The sequence below is a fragment of the Chelonia mydas genome, chromosome 7, assembly GCF_015237465.2.
Source record: "Chelonia mydas isolate rCheMyd1 chromosome 7, rCheMyd1.pri.v2, whole genome shotgun sequence".
Lineage (NCBI taxonomy): Eukaryota > Metazoa > Chordata > Testudines > Cheloniidae > Chelonia > Chelonia mydas.
Genome location: NC_057853.1, coordinates 25876970 through 25897590, shown reverse-complemented (window position 1 = coordinate 25897590; position 20621 = coordinate 25876970). Strand labels below are relative to the sequence as shown.

General features: G+C 37.5%; 1 protein-coding gene across 19 annotated transcripts in view; it reads right to left on the bottom strand.

Annotated features, from left to right (window-relative positions):
• Window positions 1–20621, bottom strand: part of ERC2 (ELKS/RAB6-interacting/CAST family member 2) — an 823531-nt gene that overhangs the window by 400972 nt on the left and 401938 nt on the right. For 14 of the 19 annotated variants that reach the window (XM_043551551.1, XM_043551549.1, XM_043551542.1 and 11 more), the window contains one exon: window positions 18002–18013. The exons of the other annotated variants lie outside the window; for them this stretch is intronic. In XM_043551551.1, the coding sequence (XP_043407486.1) occupies window positions 18002–18013 (12 nt within the window). The remainder of the gene's footprint in view (window positions 1–18001; window positions 18014–20621) is intronic. 19 annotated transcript variants of the gene reach the window in all.

The window sequence follows — 20621 nt, the reverse complement described above, 5'->3', positions numbered from 1 at the left end:
TTCCCAGGCTTAGCAATAGTCAGTGAATCCAGTCAGTCACTGTAGCTTCTAACAATGCAGTATTATCATAGAGAGCTTAAGAAACTAAGGAACTAACTTTGTGGGAGAAAGTTAGTAGAGATTAATTGTAAGAACTATTTCAACCATCAGTAGCGGGTAAGTGGTACCCAGATAGTACACTATATGCATATTCCTTAAACTCCAATTGATCTTAGTGTCAAAGTCACTTGAAGTTTAGCATATCACTTATATACAGCCCACTATATATAAATTAGGAAAACTGAGACAAAGTGGTCATAAGTTTCTTATTCAATCACATTTCAATTCATTGTAATCAAGAAAAGTTTGCTTATAATCTGTTGCGGTGTGTAATAATTCTGATAGGTTTCAGAATAGCAGCCGTGTTAGTCTGTATTTGCAAAAAGAAAAGGAGTACTTGTGGCACCTTAGAGACTAACCAATTTATTTGAGCATAAGCTTTCGTGAGCTACAGCTCACTTCATCGGATGCATAAAGTGGAAAATACAGTGAGGAGATTTATATACACACAGACCAGGAAAAAATGGGTGTTTATCACTCTCCTTACAATGTGTATGATAAACACCCATTTTTTCCTAGTCTGTGTGTATATAAATCTCCTCACTGTATTTTCCACTTTATGCATCCGATGAAGTGAGCTGTAGCTCACGAAAGCTTATGCTCAAATAAATTGGTTAGTCTCTAAGGTGCCACAAGTACTCCTTTTCTTTTTTAATAATTCTGAGTTTCTCACTGATCGCTAACTTTTAGGTAAAGACATTACAACAAAACCAATTTAATTTCCATAGGGTTTCACTTAAAAAAACCCAAAAAGCCAGCAAATCCCCCCCCCACACACACACACAAAACCTTTGCCTTTCTTTTACATTTAGAATTGGCACCAAAACATCCCTTAGAATTATAGCTGTTGCACACTACACTGGTACACCTGTCAGTAGCAGAAGAGGGAAGAGTTCTTTAAATCAGGGTCCTGGTCAATTAGCATAAACTGCAAAAAAGGTTTAGACATTACAGAAACTTTCTATTTCAGCTAATGCATTCCACAGTTAAGTTTACAGGACATGATTTCTTAAATGCAATAGATTGCTGTATTTTCCACATCAAACTTTACAATTTTCCTGGAGCACCATACACAAGAACCCCCCATCTGTAGTTTCATATTTCATTATATTATACTTCCTATAATTCTTTCAAACCATTTCACCACTGAAATTTACGTAAATTGTGGAGACATAATTTGTAGCTGTCTTGGAGAATGCAGCACATTATGCAGACGCCCCTCAAAAGAAAAGAAAAGAAAAGGAAAGAAAAGAAAAGAAAAGAAAAGAAAAGAAAAGAAAAGAAAAGAACAACCTTATCTAAGTATTTTCCCCCATGAATACATACATAAACTGGAATATTTGTATCTTTCCATTTTTCACATTTTGTAAAATTTGTAGTCTACCATGAAATGAATAACACAGATGATCTGTTATGTAGGTGGCAGGAAAAGGTAATCAATTAAGCATAAGAAATAGAAAAATTCTCTGGAAAGAGTCCAAATAAATACTATTGTTTAAAATAAATGTTTGAAAAGTCTGAAATGTATTCTTTATGGGTATGGGAAGTTGAGTGGATCTTATTGTCACCCGATCTTTCATCTTACATGTTAAACTGCAGAGAAGAAAGGACAAAGACATGTGGGACTTTACAGGTGAGGACAATGTGACCTCACAGGTTTAATGCAAGCAATTCTGTCATCTAGTAGAGAAATGTGTTGCATCCAAATAACAACCCTACCACAAAGAATATGAGCTAAAGGTATAAAACAAACTGTTGAGCATCATTTCCGTGTAGGAGGACTTCAAACAAGCATAAAGGAGGAAAGATGAATAAATTGACACATTTGTCCAAGTATTAGTTATTAATTTCTAAGACTGTGGGGCTTTTTAATACTAAACTTTTTTCAATTATATCCCCTCATTGGTATTTTAGGGCTAGACTGAACCTTTGCTCTGAACCCTTAAAATAGGGCAGAATATAGATATGCTGCCCCGGGAGAAACTCCCAGTATCCTCAGAGTCTCAGATTTTCCTCTCTGTTGCCTCTTGCTCATGGAAGGAAAGGGAGAAAGGGAATAATTTTCTGCAACTTTTTACAAGGCATATCATGTTCCCTACCCACACTCCAGCTCCTCTCTGCTGGCCAGTGCACAGGGGCAGGAAATGGAGCCTTGGCTCTACCTACTTTCCTCTTCACTCCTTCCATTCACCTGCTCAAGAAGGGCATATACCAGGCACACAGCTCCGACTCTCCCTACCCCCCATCCTTTGGCCTAAGATCTGGGGGAGCCCTAGTGCGGGGTGTAAGAGGGGTACTTATTCCTGATTACTTCCCTGTGCAACCACATTAGGGATAGTCACAATTTGGACCTTTAACAGAAAACTCTAGTAGGGAATGGCACTGATATACTACCATTATGGAGACCACATTAGAACCTAGATCAATAAAAATAATACAGAAACACCATAGTACTTTATGTTAAAATGGGTATTATTTTTAACTGTGTTAAACTTTGTTCTTGTTCTTCTGAAAGAACGTTACAAAAGCTGATCTTTTATCCAAGCAGCAGGGCATTTTGCTCCTTTAGTCCAGAATTTTAAAATTCCATTCAGCAGATAGATATAGATAGGTCTCTTTCAGACTTCATCTTACAATAGTGCATAGCTATAGCTCACCCTCAAATGATTCGCCTTCTGATATTTACAGAAAACCAACCCACTGCTAAGTTCCCAATTTTAATTAGAGGCCTGGGTACCCTGGCCAAAAACTAAGCAATGTCAGCCAAAACTAGGCAACGTCAGCCAAAAATAAAAAACGTTTCATGCTCATAATAGCCTTTATCGGATATCGCAAAGTAAAAATTGTTTTGTTGTTGTTGTTTTTTTAAAAACTTCCAAAAATGCAAACATGCAAAAATATTGCTACAAGAGGAAGAGCAGGGTTTGTAATATTCCCCTAAGGAATACTTCATTTCAACAACTTTGATCACATTAAATATTATTACAGTGGGACTACCAGTCAGAGCCAATTAAAAAACTTCACCATTGTACCAGAAACTCTTACATTTCACTGCCAATTTCATAGCAAAAACATGCAATACTCCATGTCTGGAATAATATACAATAGGAAATAGGATTAAAAATGTTCTGTTTTATGTTTCTAGCACAGGGACAAAATATAAAAATACAAAATGAAACAGTCTTACCAAAAACATGATAGACCATGTTTTTAGTACAAAATAAATCAAATTTTAATTGTATAAGTGTAACAATTTAGTCTAAACTACTAAGCATTTTTAAATTATTCAGCCCCCAAACTAGATGTGATGAAAAATCCTAAAACTCTACACGTTAATTCAGAAAGAAATCAAACAGCATAACATGCAGTGGAAGATGTACTTTAGGAAGACTCTTGCTGAGCTTGCTACTTGAAAATATTTTTCTGAAGAAATATTCCTTGAAAACTAGAGTATGATGATTTTTTAAAAAATCTGTCAGAAATGAATATCTTCTTCCTTTATCAACTCTACACCTTAACAAATGACTCTGATGTATGGATATTGCATTGTACCCTGACAATTTATTATATATACTGGGTTCAAGTAATCAGCCTCATAGAAGATGCTGTAAAGTTTTAAGACTAATCCTGCAAAAGCTATATATGTCAATAACTTTATGCATATGAATAATCTCATGGAGCTCAAATACTTCTGTGGGATTCCACATGGACATATCTGCCTGTCCAGATCTGACCTTATACCTTAAAAATAAAAAACATATACAGAAAACAGGAAATGTCTTCCTTTAATTTAGGTGGGGTTTTTTGTTTTTTTTTAAATCCATTTTGATTTTCTAATTGAATCAAACCTTAACAACAATAATGTATGTTTTTTTTAAAAATATTTTAACTAGTTAAACAAAAATACATTTGTTCCATAAAATTCTTAGGATGTAGGGTCCAGTCCTGCTCCCACTGAAGCCAATGGGCAAATGAGAAAACTCCCATTGACTTCAAGAGGAACAAAATGAGGTCCATATTTTGGAATATTACTGGAACATAAAGATCTGTTACTATGAATATACAAACCTGAAGAACAAAGATGTTGTCTTGTAGCCATCACAAATCTATGTATCTAGATTGTTCAGCAATCTAACTGCTGTTTCATCCAGGGTAGCAAAGGACTGCAGTCAGCCCTCCGACAGTTGCATGTGCACTCCACCACCACGTTTGATTGTCTGCATTGCTGCCCCACAGTTACACTGCCAGGAATGAGCTAAGGAAAATTTCTGCATTGTGGCAGCCACTCTTGCCGTTCCAATTAGCAGCCTGCTAAGCGTAATCTAGGATGTGCATCCCAGGTTGCAAACAGGTGGATGAAGGTTAGGGCTTCTGAAATTTGTCAGCATGCCTGTCTCTCTCCCCCAGAGGTGCTGCCACTCTACAAGCATAGAGCTGTCGACCCTGATATGCCACTGTTCATCTGAGATTGGCACTGGGCTGGCAGCTCTGGACATGAGTTCATGAATAGCTGCCACAAAAGAATGTCACCAAATCAGTCATGGCAAGTCAGCAGAGACTGGAGGTGTATGTGTTTTCCTCTGGATGCAAGCAGATCTTACAGGAAGCGTGCACTGCTTATTTGTAAATGTTGGAGTCACTGTCAGCCTTGCATACTTAGCTGGTTGTTTTCTTCTGTCATAGCCCTCCTTGTAGTTTTAAGGGTAATGACTACAGCAACCACTAATGACATAGGTGACTATGTTCAGCTCTGAATCAGCTAGATGTGTATGCCATCTCCTGCCTCATTTTGTGCTGGAATGAATACCAGCACCAGCACTGAGGTTCATTAAACAGTTACCTCTGCTCCCCAAAAGGTTCCCCCTAGCATGGGAGGTGATCTTTTTATTTCAGTGCTCTAGATGGGACTGGTACGTTAGACTACAGTCTAATTTGATTCCCAATTAAGTGACAACTGGCTGGAAAAGGAGTGGAGGATCCTCAACACAGATTGTAAGCGATCGTTCACATGTAATGTTGTGGCCACCATCTCAGACTCAATTTAAATGTCCACTGATGAAGGAAAGTGTGACACTTGAGTGTTTTGTAGATTGTTACTCACATCAGTGCAACAGATGTCATCCATACATATGCATCAGCATTAGTTGTTGGTACTTCGCAAGTATATATGTTGAAAAGGAGAGGAGCTAGAATGGATCCTTGTTGGAGTCTGTTACAGAGACGCCTAAGCTGGATGAATTTGTCTCCAGATTGCAAGATGAAGCTCCAATTTGTTATCATTTCAACAATGAAACAACTTTCTAGCCCTTTTTGAAGGGATCTTCAATATCTTGGGTGCTAAGTGAATTACTTGATCTTCAGTACACTGTCCTTGTCTAAAGCCAGCCTGAACTAAGGGCAGTTGTAACCTCATTGATGCACATGAGCATCAGTCTCTCCATAAGCATCCATGTGACACAAATGAGAGAGATGGGTCAGTATCTCATGGGATCTCCCAGGAGTTTTCCCGATTTTGGAATGGCTACAACCTTTGCCCTGCACCAGATTTTTGGGATGCAATTGTCCTGGTAAGGGTCCAGGGTGTAGCCAGTTTGGCCTAATGGTCACAGCTGGACTAGGGTCCCCACATCAGGAACAGTAGTTGGTGAGCAGGGGTCAGAGGAGTCGCTAGAGTCAGGTTCAATAAGCAAGAGTCAGAGTCAAAGTCAGGCCAAGGTTGGAGCCTGGAGATCAGAGGTAGTACCAGGCTAAAGTCAGGAGGCAAGAGTTAGGGTCAGGGTCAGGCTGGGATCAGAGAACAGGAGACAAGGTGAGGTCTGGGGGTCACAGCAGGCCAGAAGTCTGTGTTGTTGCCCAGATAACTATGTGGGGCACCCTCCAGGGTTAAATAGGATGGTTGGCCAATCAGAGGGCCACAGGGTACTATCACTCTGGGTCCCTTGGACAGTACTTCTTGTGGCGCTTATTCTCTATAGTGCTCCTTGGATGTGGCTCTGCATGGGCTCCTGGTAGCACTGTGGGGACATCAGCCATGCCAGATTCTGCAGACCGAGATTCTAGTCCCTGCATCCTCAAAGAAACATCGTGTGAGTAACGGCAGCAGCCTAGTGAAGTAGGAACTCTATATGGATATAATCCAGGCCTGGAGCCTTTCCTCTTTTCATAAGCTTTATGCCTTGGTGAGGTGTTGAGAGGGTTACTGAATGCATTCATGGCTCAAACATGAAGGGAAATTGTTTATTTGCTTAAAATCCATAGATGGATTGGTCTAGGGAAATAGGTATCATCATGATAAGAAAACCCACAACCATTTTAGACTGAAATCTTTGAAATAACAAAGAAAACACAGTTGAAATAAGCAGCCTTATTTTCTTCAAGAAAACCCTAGTGCTCAAATTACTAAATTAATCAAGGATACCTAGATTATAAATTATTAGGATTTACAATAAAACAGGTTATTAAAGATCTGACACATATTTTAATAGGTAAAAATATCTAGCTGTGCTGTCATTTGAATTTTATATACTTTCAGGATTAAAAACAAAAAACAAAAAACTATGCATTTGCAATCCAGAAAAAGGATTATGTTCTTCAACCTGAAGAATGCCTAATGTCCAAAACATCCCTGAGTACTTTAATCTGTTCCTTATGCCTAAACCCTTCTTGCTTTACTTTTCATTGTATAACCCATTTGACATGATGACCAAAAATGAGAAAGAATATTTTAAATGCAAAAACAAGATGAATCATTAGAACCATGGAGAATTAATTACCTTGACACAGCCAACATTTCCAATACAGTTGGACTTGAAAAAAAACTTGGTATCCTCAGGGAAGTTCTGGTCTGGATAAGACCTCTGTTTAAAATGTTAGATAGATCTCTAATTTTAAACAGACAAATAAGATTACTTATGGGAATGACAGTTCAAACATTTCAATCAACTTTGTACTTCTATTTGGCAAACGTTTCTATTAGTAAAATGAAAAATAAAAATACCAGCTCAAACAGCTGTAAGGGCCACATCCAACCCTCATTAAGTAAAGATTCCCACTGACTTGAATTGATCTGGATCAGGCCCTTACACAAGTCCCAAAATAAGATGGGCAAGAGCAAGATAATGCTGTAAAAACAATGAGAAAAATCAGACTGTCCAGGAATACTTTCCTAAATATGGTACCTGCCTTACCCACTGTGTATGTTGGTTATAATGGGTCACATTTTAGCTCATTTCAAGATAATAATATTTGTGGAGTGTAAGAAGTGCTATTGTGCCCGGCCCTTGTGCATGATAGGGGAAGGAGAGAACAAGGGCTCCTTGTGTTCTCCTCCCCCATCTTCACATCCATACTATACCCAGGCATAATCTGGCACAAAGTGATGATCATAAGCACACAGTGTACAATTTTAGATAACAGAGCTCTTACTATTTTATCTCAGGAATGTTTTGTTGTACAAACTGCACCTGGGCTGTAACCAACTGCAAACCCAGCTCAAAACTGGCACCCCCAGCAGTAATTTTCATGGGAGGTCCTCACGTGGCAAATATGTTAGAAGGAAGCAATGCAGAGTGCAATTACCAGCTTCTGATTATTAACTTATAGCAAATATAAGAGCAACCAAAGAGGCAGCAGCTAAGCCCAAAAACAAAAGGAAACGAGTGCTTTTCACTGGAGCAAAATCAGGAGGTTGAAAAACCAAAAGGCAATGATGGAGATAGCATCAGTCCTGGAACAGCTATGATTCAATTCCCGAAGCTAAACAGGAATTGTCCCCCAAACACACAGCATTCTACACACTTTAGAGAGCTTTTCAGGAAAGGTGAACAAATTCACCAGTGCCAACATCTTTGGTGGGCACCTATCAGTACTGATCAACAATTCACACAATCCATGTGCCAGTTCACCATTGTCACAATCTAATCCACCCTAAAAACATGTAAAGCCTGGGATGGAGCCTAAGAAAGCCCAAAAGCTAAATTTAGGAGGTTTATAATCTCTACATCCTTACACCCCACAGAGGATTTTTTGAGTTGTGGTTTCTGTCTTTAGTTTGGTTATCAGATCTAGTTTTATATGACGTATGCTATGAATATTTGTTACTCTTTTAGCAACAAGACCAAACCCTATAATTAGCTCTCTGCATAGCCTCTTTTATTCCATTTTATAGCACTATAAAATGCATCCATGCCCTGAGCATTTGAATAGCCAAATTATTGCTTTTAAGAGGAAGTGACTCATGTAGAAGCACCAGTAACTAAAATATGTAAACAGATTTTTATTAACTGTCAGTTAATATTTCAAAGGTATCTCACAATTTTAAAAAATTACCTTTTTCCATTCATTTTGAATTGAGGAATCTTTAATTTAATGTAAATGATTAATGTAATGTAGATAGCAAATGTAAATAAGCAGCACAGATAGATAGATACAATAACATAAAAAATGTGAGGATAATGGAAGCTCCACCCTATAAGTATATCAAATTGACCATCTGTTGTTGAATGGAGCCTTCTTGCACAAAGCATCCTTCCTTGCAAAAGGCTCTCTTGATTGAATAGGACTAAATCCTGAGGATCCTTACTTGGTTTTTGGTAGGCAAATTTCCAGTGAAATCAATGGGAGTTTTGTCTGATGAAAAAATGAGTAAAAACTGAGTAAACACCATAGAATTTGGTCCATTGCAACTTTGAGTTCAATATGTTTTAATTTCTGTGATCCCAAAGACCACGCTTAGCCTAAGTTCAACACTTTAGATGCAGTGGGGCACAAAGGAGAAAAAAGAACAGGAGTACTTGTGGCACCTTAGAGACTAAGGAGAAAAAAGTTCAGCAAAACAGTGCTTACTCTTTCACACTGTAAAATCTGTGCCTCCTAATCCAATTCTTGATGGTGCTCAAGGGTTTTCATTTACTTTGATTGTGGTTGCTGATCAGAAAAAAATGTAGAAGTTTGATGCTCCCTTCAGAAGTCAGCTAAAGGTAAGCAAGGAGTAGTTCAGGGCCTTCTGTGAAGAGGGGTCATGTGGGAAGGATGCCCTCTCGTTAACCCTAGCCCAACCCACTATCTTTCTATAGCAGAGATCTTTCTTTATTCATCTCTAAGAGCCTTAGAGGAAGGTAACACAGGGATCCATTTCTGCCTCCTTTTTAGAGGCCAGGGGGAGGGAGAAGAAATTTTGGTGGGAGGCAATTCTTTTTTCCCCCTTCTCCTAGAGACTCAAATTCTGTCTGCTGTCTAAGTTAAGTGAGCATTACTCCTAGTTACTCTCTGCTGCTTTAAGAAGGTGTCTACAGGATGAGGCCAAGTAAATGAACAGCATAAAAAGTGGCTGAAAATACTTGGTTCAACAAATATAGCTAAAATTTTAGTTATCTACACATGATCTGATTCACCCATCACTAGCTCTCAAAGACACAGTAGAACGCAAGTATGTTACAGTACTCAATGTTGCCAACTCTCAAGATTAACGTATCTCATTGTTTGGTGTTCTACTTAAATGTCCAGCTCCTCCAGTCTAGTGATTACATGAGAATCTCAACTTTCAATTAAAACACAAATTTGTCATGATTGCAAACAAGAGCTTGAAAATGTAACCCAAGTGTATCCTATAGGCGCAAAGAAAAAGAACCCTAAATTCACTATTTTTAAAATTTCACCATTTTAAAATCTCACGAATATTTAAAGCCTGATTTATGAATGTGTGGGGTTACTGAGTGCTTCAGTGAGGCACTATCACTTTGTCACAACAAACATCTACAAGAAAATATTACTGCATTGTGCACACCAATGTCTTGGCATTATGAGTCGGTACAGCAGAATGTTGTCACAGAATCTGTATCTCCCACCTTGAAAATAAATATCTGTGCTTAGATATTTATTTAGCAGATGTATAATCTGGGAATTTTTCCAGAGTCATTGTTTAAACAAAAATGGTACTTGATACAATACTAGCTGCACTAAGTGGAGTCCTTTAGTCTGCAGCACTTCCACCTAAAGCACTGGAGACATGCTGGGTTTGCATGCTGGAGAGAGAGGTGCATGGAGGAAAGCAGAGAACTGAGATTCTCTAGATTCCCATTGCTACTTTTTTCATAATGTCATTTGTGACTCAGACCAGTTTCATCTCCACATATGTCATGGATTGTGACCACTGAAAGCTCAGTACAATATAGTTGCTTATCTCATCCCACTCTTACTGAATAACACTTTAGATGGTTTCATTTACAATGAAAACAACTCAAATCTAAATCAGAGGGTTCATCTGTCACAGATCCATTAGACCATCAGGTGTGTGTGCTGGGGAAGAGGGCAGTAAAGAAGTAGTTTGCTTGTTCAGCTGTTATTTTTAGCAGCACCTTTAGCCACAATCACAACAGAAATTAAAAATAAAGTTTGTTTTCTGGAGGCCTGATACCTGGAAAATGAGCTACGATTACAATTGTGGACCCCAATTAAATAGACCTTCCTCTGTTCTTAACTTAGATTAGCTAACGGAGGTTAAAATAGAAGGCAACTCATATTTTAATTTGGGTTAGCAGCTCGAGGTTTTCACTCAAGCACCTAAACTGAGTTAAAATCTGAGTTGCTTTAACTTCCCTGCTATTTTAACCTGAGTTAGCTAATTCAAGGTACCACCACACCCTTTTTTTCAGTGAAAAATATACCCTCAGAAGAAAACCTACATAAAGACCAAACCTTGTGTATCGCAGTAGGCCACTGAGAGTAACTTTCTCCATATTTCAAATCGATAATCTATAATTAGAGAGTTTTCTTCTATTCTAGTTAGCACGTCCTTTGTATCATTATCCCTCTTTGGTCTCCACAATATTTTCTATGCTGCTTCTTTCCTTTACACAAAAAGAATGATTTTGTGACTTAGTGAACAAATGAAATAAATGTACATCTGCCAAATGAGAGACCATCTGACTGCTCCCCAAACATAAATCTCTGATGCATGGGGGAGTCATTGTGCCTCAGCCAGCTGCGGTATACCCTGGAAAGAAAGAGCAGAATGGCTGCTTCACCGTCCCGTCACATGGTGCATGATATGCTTGGGAGAATCCATGGCCCTGCCCCCTTTGGGAATATTAGTGCCAATAGCGACACAAGGAAGCATAAAGGCTGTCCCAGTGCTGGGAAGCATGGAATGGAAAGGGAGAACAGTTTCTTGTGGCCCTGCTTCCCGAGCATATCAGTGGACAGCCAAGTGCATTCAAACCCAAAACATAAATTTTTGTACTCAGGGAATTAAGAGAACCCTCACCCCACCTAAGTTATGCTGCCCTCTCACATTCAACTTTGCCCCCTAAAATTTGCATGTCAAAATAATAAATTACTAGGAGATTATAAATTCTCCTTTCTTGTTCAGGGATCAATTTCTAATGATCTCCTAGTAATCTGTTATTTTGACCTTTGCATATAGTTTAGCACATTGTAGGAGGCAAAGTAAAATGTGGGTAGGGTCAAATGGGTGGGATAATGGTGAGCAATGAAGGATTATATTGCAGAGAGGAACAGACTGGATCTTTTAACTGTTCATCTCCAGGTATTCTGTTTGTTGATTTTTTTTTAAAAGATTGAGAATTTTTGTAAAGAAAGTGTAATAGTGACTTTTATATGTTAATTGGACTCCACTGAAACATACTTTTGACTTTAATTATTTTTTTACCAAAATATTTTGATTGTGAATATTATATATATATATATATATATATATATATAAACAAACAGATAAGAGTGAAGCATCTTTCATCAAATCTTTAAATATTTTTACAAGGCAGTCTTATTCAGTAACACACTATAACAGAAAAAGATGATAACACTCTGTCAATTACCCAATAAATATTACAACTATGTTTCTCACCAAGACTAAGCAGTCTTTCTGAAAAAGACAGTATATCAAGGATTCTCTCAGTGCTCATTAGTATAACTATCTCATTTTCTCCAAGGTAATTATCTTTGAACAGCATATCACACTGCCCTTGGAACCATCAAACTGACATTTAACAAAACTGCAGAAGGCAACTAAGTTAAATTTAAAATCCCCTTAGACCTTGCCTTGCTCATCTCATTGAGCTTTAACCCCCCAAGAAAACAATTAGGCAGACCAACAGCTAAGGCTGGTGGGAAAATTTCTTGCATTTCTCAGTATATTAAAATCTGTTGGAACACATACCCTCCTACAGTTTGTCTATATACAGAAATGGAGGAGGTGGTTGCAATGTACTGTAACCTAATTGAGAAATATTAAGTTGGTTCTTTAAAAGTTCAAAAGTGCTGTTTCTTGTATTTAGGGCTTATTTTATTTAACAGATTGAAAATGTAATTATTTCTATAATATATTGTGTTCTCTAGTCTGCCATCAGTATAGAACATTATGTTATCATTTAGACATCACATTCTAACAACCACAAAGCAAAACAAACATAATTAAAAAAACACAGTTAGCAATACATTGATTAACATAACTGAACAATTAAATACAGCCAGTTCCTAAGTGAAGCTCTGACACTAATGATTATACAAGCTTGGAAACCTTAATGCAATCACTGGAATCCTTCAATAAACCCACATTGTACTCTAGTAGCCTTAACCAAGACTCGAGGGACAAAATTTGGCAGAGTTAGGACAACAGTTTTCTTTAATGAGGTCAACTACTCTTTTAGGTCAATATAACAAAACAAGAATCACACCCACAACCACAGGACAGATATTTCCACACACCAATCATTAAATACCACAAAAATTCAACGCATGGCAATAATATTGCATGATATTCTTTAACTTTTATACTGCAGATGACCTTTTCAATATATATTGAATATTTGCTGACACAAATGCTGTAACACCAACATTAAAATATTAAATTCATCAAAGGTTATCCCAAAGTAAGCATCTCAAATTCACATCTGGATGGAATAAAAAAAGAAAACTACCGTTTTTCAAGTGTTGCAGTAATAAGCAACCAATGATTTCCAAATAAATTGTTTCTTAATGATTTTTTTAATCCTTGGATTTAATTACTACTCAGCCCAGCTTCTCTAGAAGCTGTCTATCTTATGCATACAATAAAGAAGAAACTAAATCAGTGTTCATCCAGTTTACTAATGCTGTTGACTGCAAACAGAATAGGATAATGATGAGATTCAAATTTCACGAAAAGCAAAGTACATATGTAAAGAAATGAAATCAGCTTTAGTTGGAAAGTGATTTATAAAAGCTAAGCTTAAACACTGAAAAAATGCTATATGTGAAGTTTTAAATAATGAGTATCTTCTCCAAAGATTTCAAAATTGCCAATATTTATCCAGATTACCAAGGTAGAAGACTAACTTTGAGGCTGATGTGAGAAAGATAGAGATTTGTGACAAGCTCATCCTTGTAGGACTAGGAATTTGTTGAACACTTTTCTGTCTGAGGTTACAACTTGAGGTTTAAGAGGCCTGCAACTTCGTTAATATTTGTCCTCCATAAAATTGCACCCACATATCCCTCCTCTTGGATGCTAATCTGCAGCAACCCCCCCTTGGAAGTGGGCTGAGTGCTCATTTGTGGAGCTAAGATACAGCATCTCTCCCAAAATGATCATCTGGCCCAGCCTCAATATACAAAGAATAACGTGGGGGTAAAAAGTGTGAATTAGCATAAATGTAGGCTTTCTGAAATGCTCAGATACAGACATGTTACAAAGGCAGACTGAAGATTCTGCCATAGCTCTATCTGAATGTGACATCAGGCCATCCGATACCCGGAACCTTGCCTGAGAATGAAAAATCTGTATATCCCACAATTATCTACCTGGGAAACCTCTGCATTGAGATGAGCTCATCAGTCTGGATGATTTTTGGGGAAGGGGGAAGTTCTATCTAGATATTGTCTGAAAGCCTGCCTTAGTGAATGGAACAAAGCTGCCAAAATAAGCCATGTAGTATGGGGAAGAAAACTAGTAGACAAATGGACTAGTTTATGCGGAAGTCAAGAGACCACTTTTAGCAAAAACTTTGTATGAGCTTGAGGCACCACTTCTTCCTTAAGAAAAATGATGAATAAGAGATGAGTTTAAGAGCTCGGATGTAGTTTATACAACTGTCAGGGGACCATAAAAAAACCCCACATCCCAGGACAATGATTAGTACGATGAAGGCTTGAAGAAAGGTTTAAAGGTTTAATCAATCACCTAGGGACCAAAAGCCCACAAAGCAGTTGGATCCTTCAACTTGAAGTAGGCTTTTAAGAAGCCCTTCTTCATTCATTTCCAATGGCAACAGCCATTCCACAGGAATGCAAAAAGGAAAATATAGCTGCCAAGTGTATTTCAGAGAAGATAAGTGTGAGCTAAATTTCATTAGCCAAAGTGTGTATTGCAAAATGGAGGATATTGAAATAACTCAAGGCAACAATGGTTTACTGAAAGCCCAAATAGAAAACTTTTTCCACATTAAAACGTAAGTGTTATGCTTGGAAGATTTATGGATTTCCTAGAACATCTAACACTTCACGGGAAGCACCAAAGTTTCTACAGCTAAGAGCCCAGAATCTACACTGCTAAGTACAGAAAACCAAGACCTCGGTCTGGTACCACTCTCTCTCCCTTTCAGCTAGAAAGGGTTGAAAATTTTCTGAAAATGATGATTTGACTAAATAAAGTGTTTAGAAGGAATGTATCAATTTTGTCAAAATTTTCAATGAAAAATTATCAAAATGCTTCACTCTGAAAAGGTCAAAGTGCTTCATTTTGATAAGTGTTTTGTTTATCATTTTAACTTTATATTAAGTTAAAAAACTGAAAGAAAACACTTTGACCTTATCAGAATGAAACATTTTGAAAAGGTAATTTTGATATTTCCCACATTAATAATTTTTGGGGAATTTCATTTCACAGGAAATTTTGAAATTATGATTTTTGTTCCAATTCTAGACAGAGGGAAAATTCAAAATGTCAGCATTTCCCCTGGAACAGAAATTCTGAGTTTCAACTAGGTCTACTTTCAACTGCAAGCATAAAATTATAGAATAAAATATGAGAGGCAATTTAGTTGTGTGTAAATGTGATAGGGATACTGTACAGTAAGGTAATTGCAGAGCTACCTGAATTTACAAAGGATTTGATTTCAAAGCACCTCTAACTGAACTTTTGAGAGAGAAGCTATAGAATTCCTTTGAGAGGGTTATAAAAAACATCTGCAGTACAATCACCATGAACTCATCTGTCTTAAATAGGCATCTGAAAGGGGGCTAAATCATATGGAGAAGTACAGTAAAAATTCTTTCTGCATCTAAGCACCGTGACACATCAAGCCAGTTTCCAGCTAAGTATTTTCTTCAACTTCAGCTATGATAAGTAATGGAAAATAATTTTTTAAAAAAGCAAATTTTCTATTGTATGTTGTTAATAATAAGGACCAAGAACAGAATGCTTATTTCTAGAGTCCCTGTTATTTTGATACATTGGTTGATATAAATAAGTATTATTTTCTTGGAGTACAGGAATGGGTCGTAAAAATGTCTATTACTTATTTTTTATTATTATTATTACCGTTGACTAGAGCTGGTTGGGAATTTTTTGATAAAAGGTTTTTTCTTTGGAAAATGTCCATTTGTTGAAATAAACTTTTCACAGGAAAGGGTCTTTTTTAATGAATTTTTCAACTCAACATTTTTTGAAAAAAGTTTCTAAATCGTCAAAATTAAAAATTCCAGGTTTCCAGTTCACAAAAATTTTTCATTTTGAAATTTAAGCTAATTATAGTTTTAAAAAATGTAAATTAATAAATGTTTCAAAATTATCTAAATGAAATGTTTAAAATGATCTGAACAGAGGGTTTTTTTCCGATGTTCAGTTCACATTTTCAAGATTTAGACTTCTCATCCTGACTCGGAATAGAAACATTTTTCGATATCTGAGTTTACAATCATTTTCTGTCCAGCACTACTCTTGACAGCTTTAGAAACTATTATAATGTAGATACTTTCATACTGATAAGTTTTGACTATTTCTTAATGAACTTTTGGTTTACATCATGATTTATTGAGCAATCTTCCTCCCACCAACAAGCAGTATGACTTTGGTAAGTCATTTCACCTTTCTGTGTCGGTTTCCCTATCTAAAAAGTGTGGATAATGAGACTTACCGTTCTTTGTGAAGTGTATTGATATCCATGGATTAACAGTTTTATATAAAAGTACTATCATTTACCTATTTTGCAATAGATTTATGGACTTCCTCCACCCTGATTCCCTCGCTCCCACCCAATATAAGTCTCCATTATCCCCTTTCCATTCAGACCCATGTGGCCCACAAAGACACCCTTGCCTTGGTCACGCCAACCCCAATGGAAATTTATTCCGTCCCTTAAAACCAGGCTTGCAAAACTCAACACCTTGTCCTAAATCCATATAACAAACATTTCTAGTTCAGAGAGAGACACTCTCATACCTTCTGACTAAAGTATTGTGAACCCAACAGATCTTCACTGTTCTCTCTAAGGCCAGAACTCATTTCTCATTCTAGTTCTCTAGAGTTTGGCAATGCCATCCCACAGCACATTGCACAGCGCAAGTGGAAAATAACCAAATCTCGGCACAGTTTGGAAAGGAAAAGGAACCAGGGATCAGCAGAAAGACTGGAGAGCTGATAGGTTCATGTATCTTTCATGAAAGATCATGGGACTGGATTTAGGGACTTGGAGGTGAGATGGTCTTGTTCTTGATGGGGGAGTGAGCTGCCGGTCTGGAGATTTAACTAAGCAATCCCAACCTTTAAGAAGTTTTGAGTTAATCTGGCAATAAGAATGAAGCTTGAAGGTTGATTCAGCCATCCTTAATATTTCTCTCTGCTGGACTGGGCTTTCTCCAGTCATAGAAGTGGGAAATTGGAAAACTGAGGCACAATTGCAGGAGGAGGGCAGGATTAAAGTTATTCACCCCCATTCTGGTACTCCCTAAAAGAAATCCATAGAAAGGCTGCTCCAGAGACCCATCCTATAACAGGAGCCTTGGAAGAATATTCCAAGCATGGATTGCAAATTTATGCATGTATACCCCTTGATCCCATGAAATGGCACCTATGTGCCTACACACATTATTCAAGAATAATGCACTTGAATCAATTATAGCAAGAATAATATGAATCAAAGAGAGGGAGGTTGTGTAGAGAATTACTTCTGACCAGAATACAAATTAACACTGCATTTGTGCACCTGTTTGGGGATTATTTACATATTAGTCCTTAATTTGGCTCAACTGACATCCAGCTACCCCAAACAGCTAAAAGTTTCTGATCTAGAGGTCAAATTTGCAGAGTAATTTATTCTGATGCTCATACTTGCTCTGTTATATTTACAATAATTCACAACAGTATCAGTATTAAAAGTGAGTCTTTGATTATCAATATTTTTGTATGCTATTATTGCTCACATTCTTTGAACTAGTACATGACATTGTATGTAAATGATGAATTCCTTAATAACAAAAACAAATTTAAAAAAGAAAAATCTTCATAAAAAACAACATGTGGATTCAATATGTGGCTAAACCACTTTTTCTTAGAAAACTTTTTTAAAACGTTGTGATTTATTAAAATAAAATGGCTTAAGCTACAATGTTAACATAGCTGCTCTACTACTGCCAGAACTTTTGTTGTATGGAAAATGTATAACATTGTTTTAGCCCCATCATTTTACACAGTGCTTTAGAAAATGATGATTGAGCTTGAAACACAACTGGTAACCTCCCAGTAATTTCTGACAAAATTATATGAAAAAACAAATTCTGAATATATAATGAAAATGATGAAAAATAAATTGTAAGAGGAAAACCATTTAAGAAATGTATTATATCAATGAGAAGATCAAGCTTCACTGAGCAGCGAATGTGGTAAGAGAAGAAAGCAGAAGGTACTGACCTGGAAGTCAAGCTGGTTGGAGCAGGGGTGAAAGCAGCAGTTTGGAGAACAAACAGAAAGGAAGGGAGATAGCAAAAGAGAATAAAGGGAGGATAAATATTAGTTTTTTCCAACGAATAGTGAGCAGATGTTATAACAGTCTTTATTAAAAAAAAGGCAGTAAAATAAAACTTCTGTATAGTATTTCTTTGATGAGCAAGGACCAAACAAAAACTTAAAAGCAAAAAAGTCACCTAGTCATTTAGGGACTATAGAAAACTATGTATGTTTATGAACTCACTGTGTACATATACAAATTGTAGTTAATAAAATAGGTGGCAATTGTTAAGGCATTTGTTTGGCAACCTACAGTAATCGTCATGAAACCATTATTTGAACCAGTGAGGATGACCCACATTCAGCATGTCCTCTTCATCCATGAGAGCAAAAAACCTAAACAATTTGGCTACAGGTTCAAAGATTTTAATTTTAGAGGTTCAAAGTATTGCACCTAACAATGATCAAAGATATTGCTTCCGTGTCCCCCGTCGCCCCCCGGAAATACAGTCCCTTTCAAAGCTGAGAGCAATTTTTTTTCACTTCTGAGAATGTGGTTAATACTTAATTACTGAAAATATCCAGATGCTTGATAACTTATTTGTACAAAAATATCTAACGTGCCCTTTCAATTAGCCAAGACCAAAAAAAAAAAAATCCCTAACTTATGCCAAACTAGAATAATTCCTAGAGTTGTCACAGCTGCTCATTGTTGCATTTATTTATGAAAGATAATTTTTTTAAAAAACCACAAAAATAGCTTTTGACAGCTATTCAGCAGGCTGGTTCCTTGCATTTTGCATACTGAATTATGTCAGTGCTGAACAGCTTGAATGCTGGCAATTTTTATAGAATAGCCATTGCTTTTGTTTCCACCTCAATTCACTACAAAAATACCCAGTGAAATAAAGTTTTAGACTAAATCCCACAAAAGTCAGGATATTTGAAATTGAATATTCATAACGGTGCATCTCTAAGGTGGCATGCGCAAACACACAGTTGCAGGTGTGAAGTGGATAATTACATGCACGAAAGAACTGCAAACTGTGGGCTAGAATAGATTGTGCCATTTAATCAAAGCCTGCAGTGAGAGGCATACTGCACTACACCATTCCAGGTGATCACAGGGGAATTCTGCTCCAAAGAGGCTGAATTGCTCCCTGGAAGAACCCAATTGTGCTATGGAGAATACAATATGATCCTAGCTCTGCTGGGTGATGTGGAGGGGGTAGACTGCTTGTCTATCTTCCCAGTGCAGGAAGAACTAATGCCACTCTCAAAAGTGTATTCAGGTCTTTCCTTCAGGGCAACAATTTTATTCTTCAAATACAAAACTCACAAACACACACATACAAAGCTATTCCCCTGAATAAAGCAAGTTGGAGGGGCACAGAGGCCTTTCCCCTTGAACCTCTCCTCCCTACTCTAGGACCAGCCACAGGAGCTAACTTTCCTGCAACACTCCTCAACTGACCCCTTCTCAGTTGGGGCTGATATAGGAATAGAGCTCGACTGGCTGCAGGCCCTTAAAGAGGGTGGATCGATGGCTTTTGGTGACTTGCTCCCAGGAAGACCGGCAGTGGAGCAGAGAGGCCATAATTCTGTCCTTGTATTAAGAGGACGCTATCTTCCCTACTGCACAGTCACCTAAGGACCAGCCCCAGTCTAGCGCACCACAAAGGATTTCTGATGCAAATGCTGGCAGACTCTTACAATAGTACTGCATATATTTACTATACAATTAAAGTCCCACAAAGAGAATATAATCAAATTGCATCTAAGAAAATGCCTCAGCAGTGTCTTTGCCTCAAAATAATATCTGTTAGAAATCTTTGTAATTCCTAAGGGCTCTGCTAAGTGGCTGGATTCAATTTAACAAAATGATTAACCAGTCTACATTTTCCTCCCTGGCGTAACTCCAGGCTTTAGGGATCTGCATCACGATTTACTCTCTCATCCCCCTCCATCAACCTCATGGCACTTCACTCTTTATCCAACATCAGGCTGGAATGACTCAAGTATATACCTGCAGATTGCCAGATGGGTTAATCTGGGGCTATAGCTCATAGAAGCAACACGCATAACTGGACAAAACTGTAGCTTAGACCTGTTTTATCTGTTAAAAATCAACATGTGCCTGATCTGTTTCTGCTTCCCTCAGGGGTGGTCCTCCAAACCTCTGTTGGAGCTTAAAGACCCACAATTTCCTAAACTGGTTTCTTCTGCAGAGTAATTGAGCTGATTTTTTGGGCATACATTGCACAGGCTGCTTAAAGTGATTCATGGAAAGGGCTGTCCAAGCAGAAGCCCTCTCCAAAAAGAAATTTGTTATTAATCTAGTCCATTTCCTTTGTGGACTTTTCTTCAAATACCCTCCTCCATGGGATGGAATTTATCATCCTATGAAGCGTGCAGGGCTCTTTAAACAAATAGAGTCCAGACATTTGCAGGAAACTGTTTATAATTCCCAAATCCTGAGCTACAAATGAGCAGGGATAGCCTCCCTATGCTGCTTTTCAGTGACACACACTGTAGTGTGAAGACAAACACGAAGAGCCATGCTTTAAGTAGCAATTATAGAATT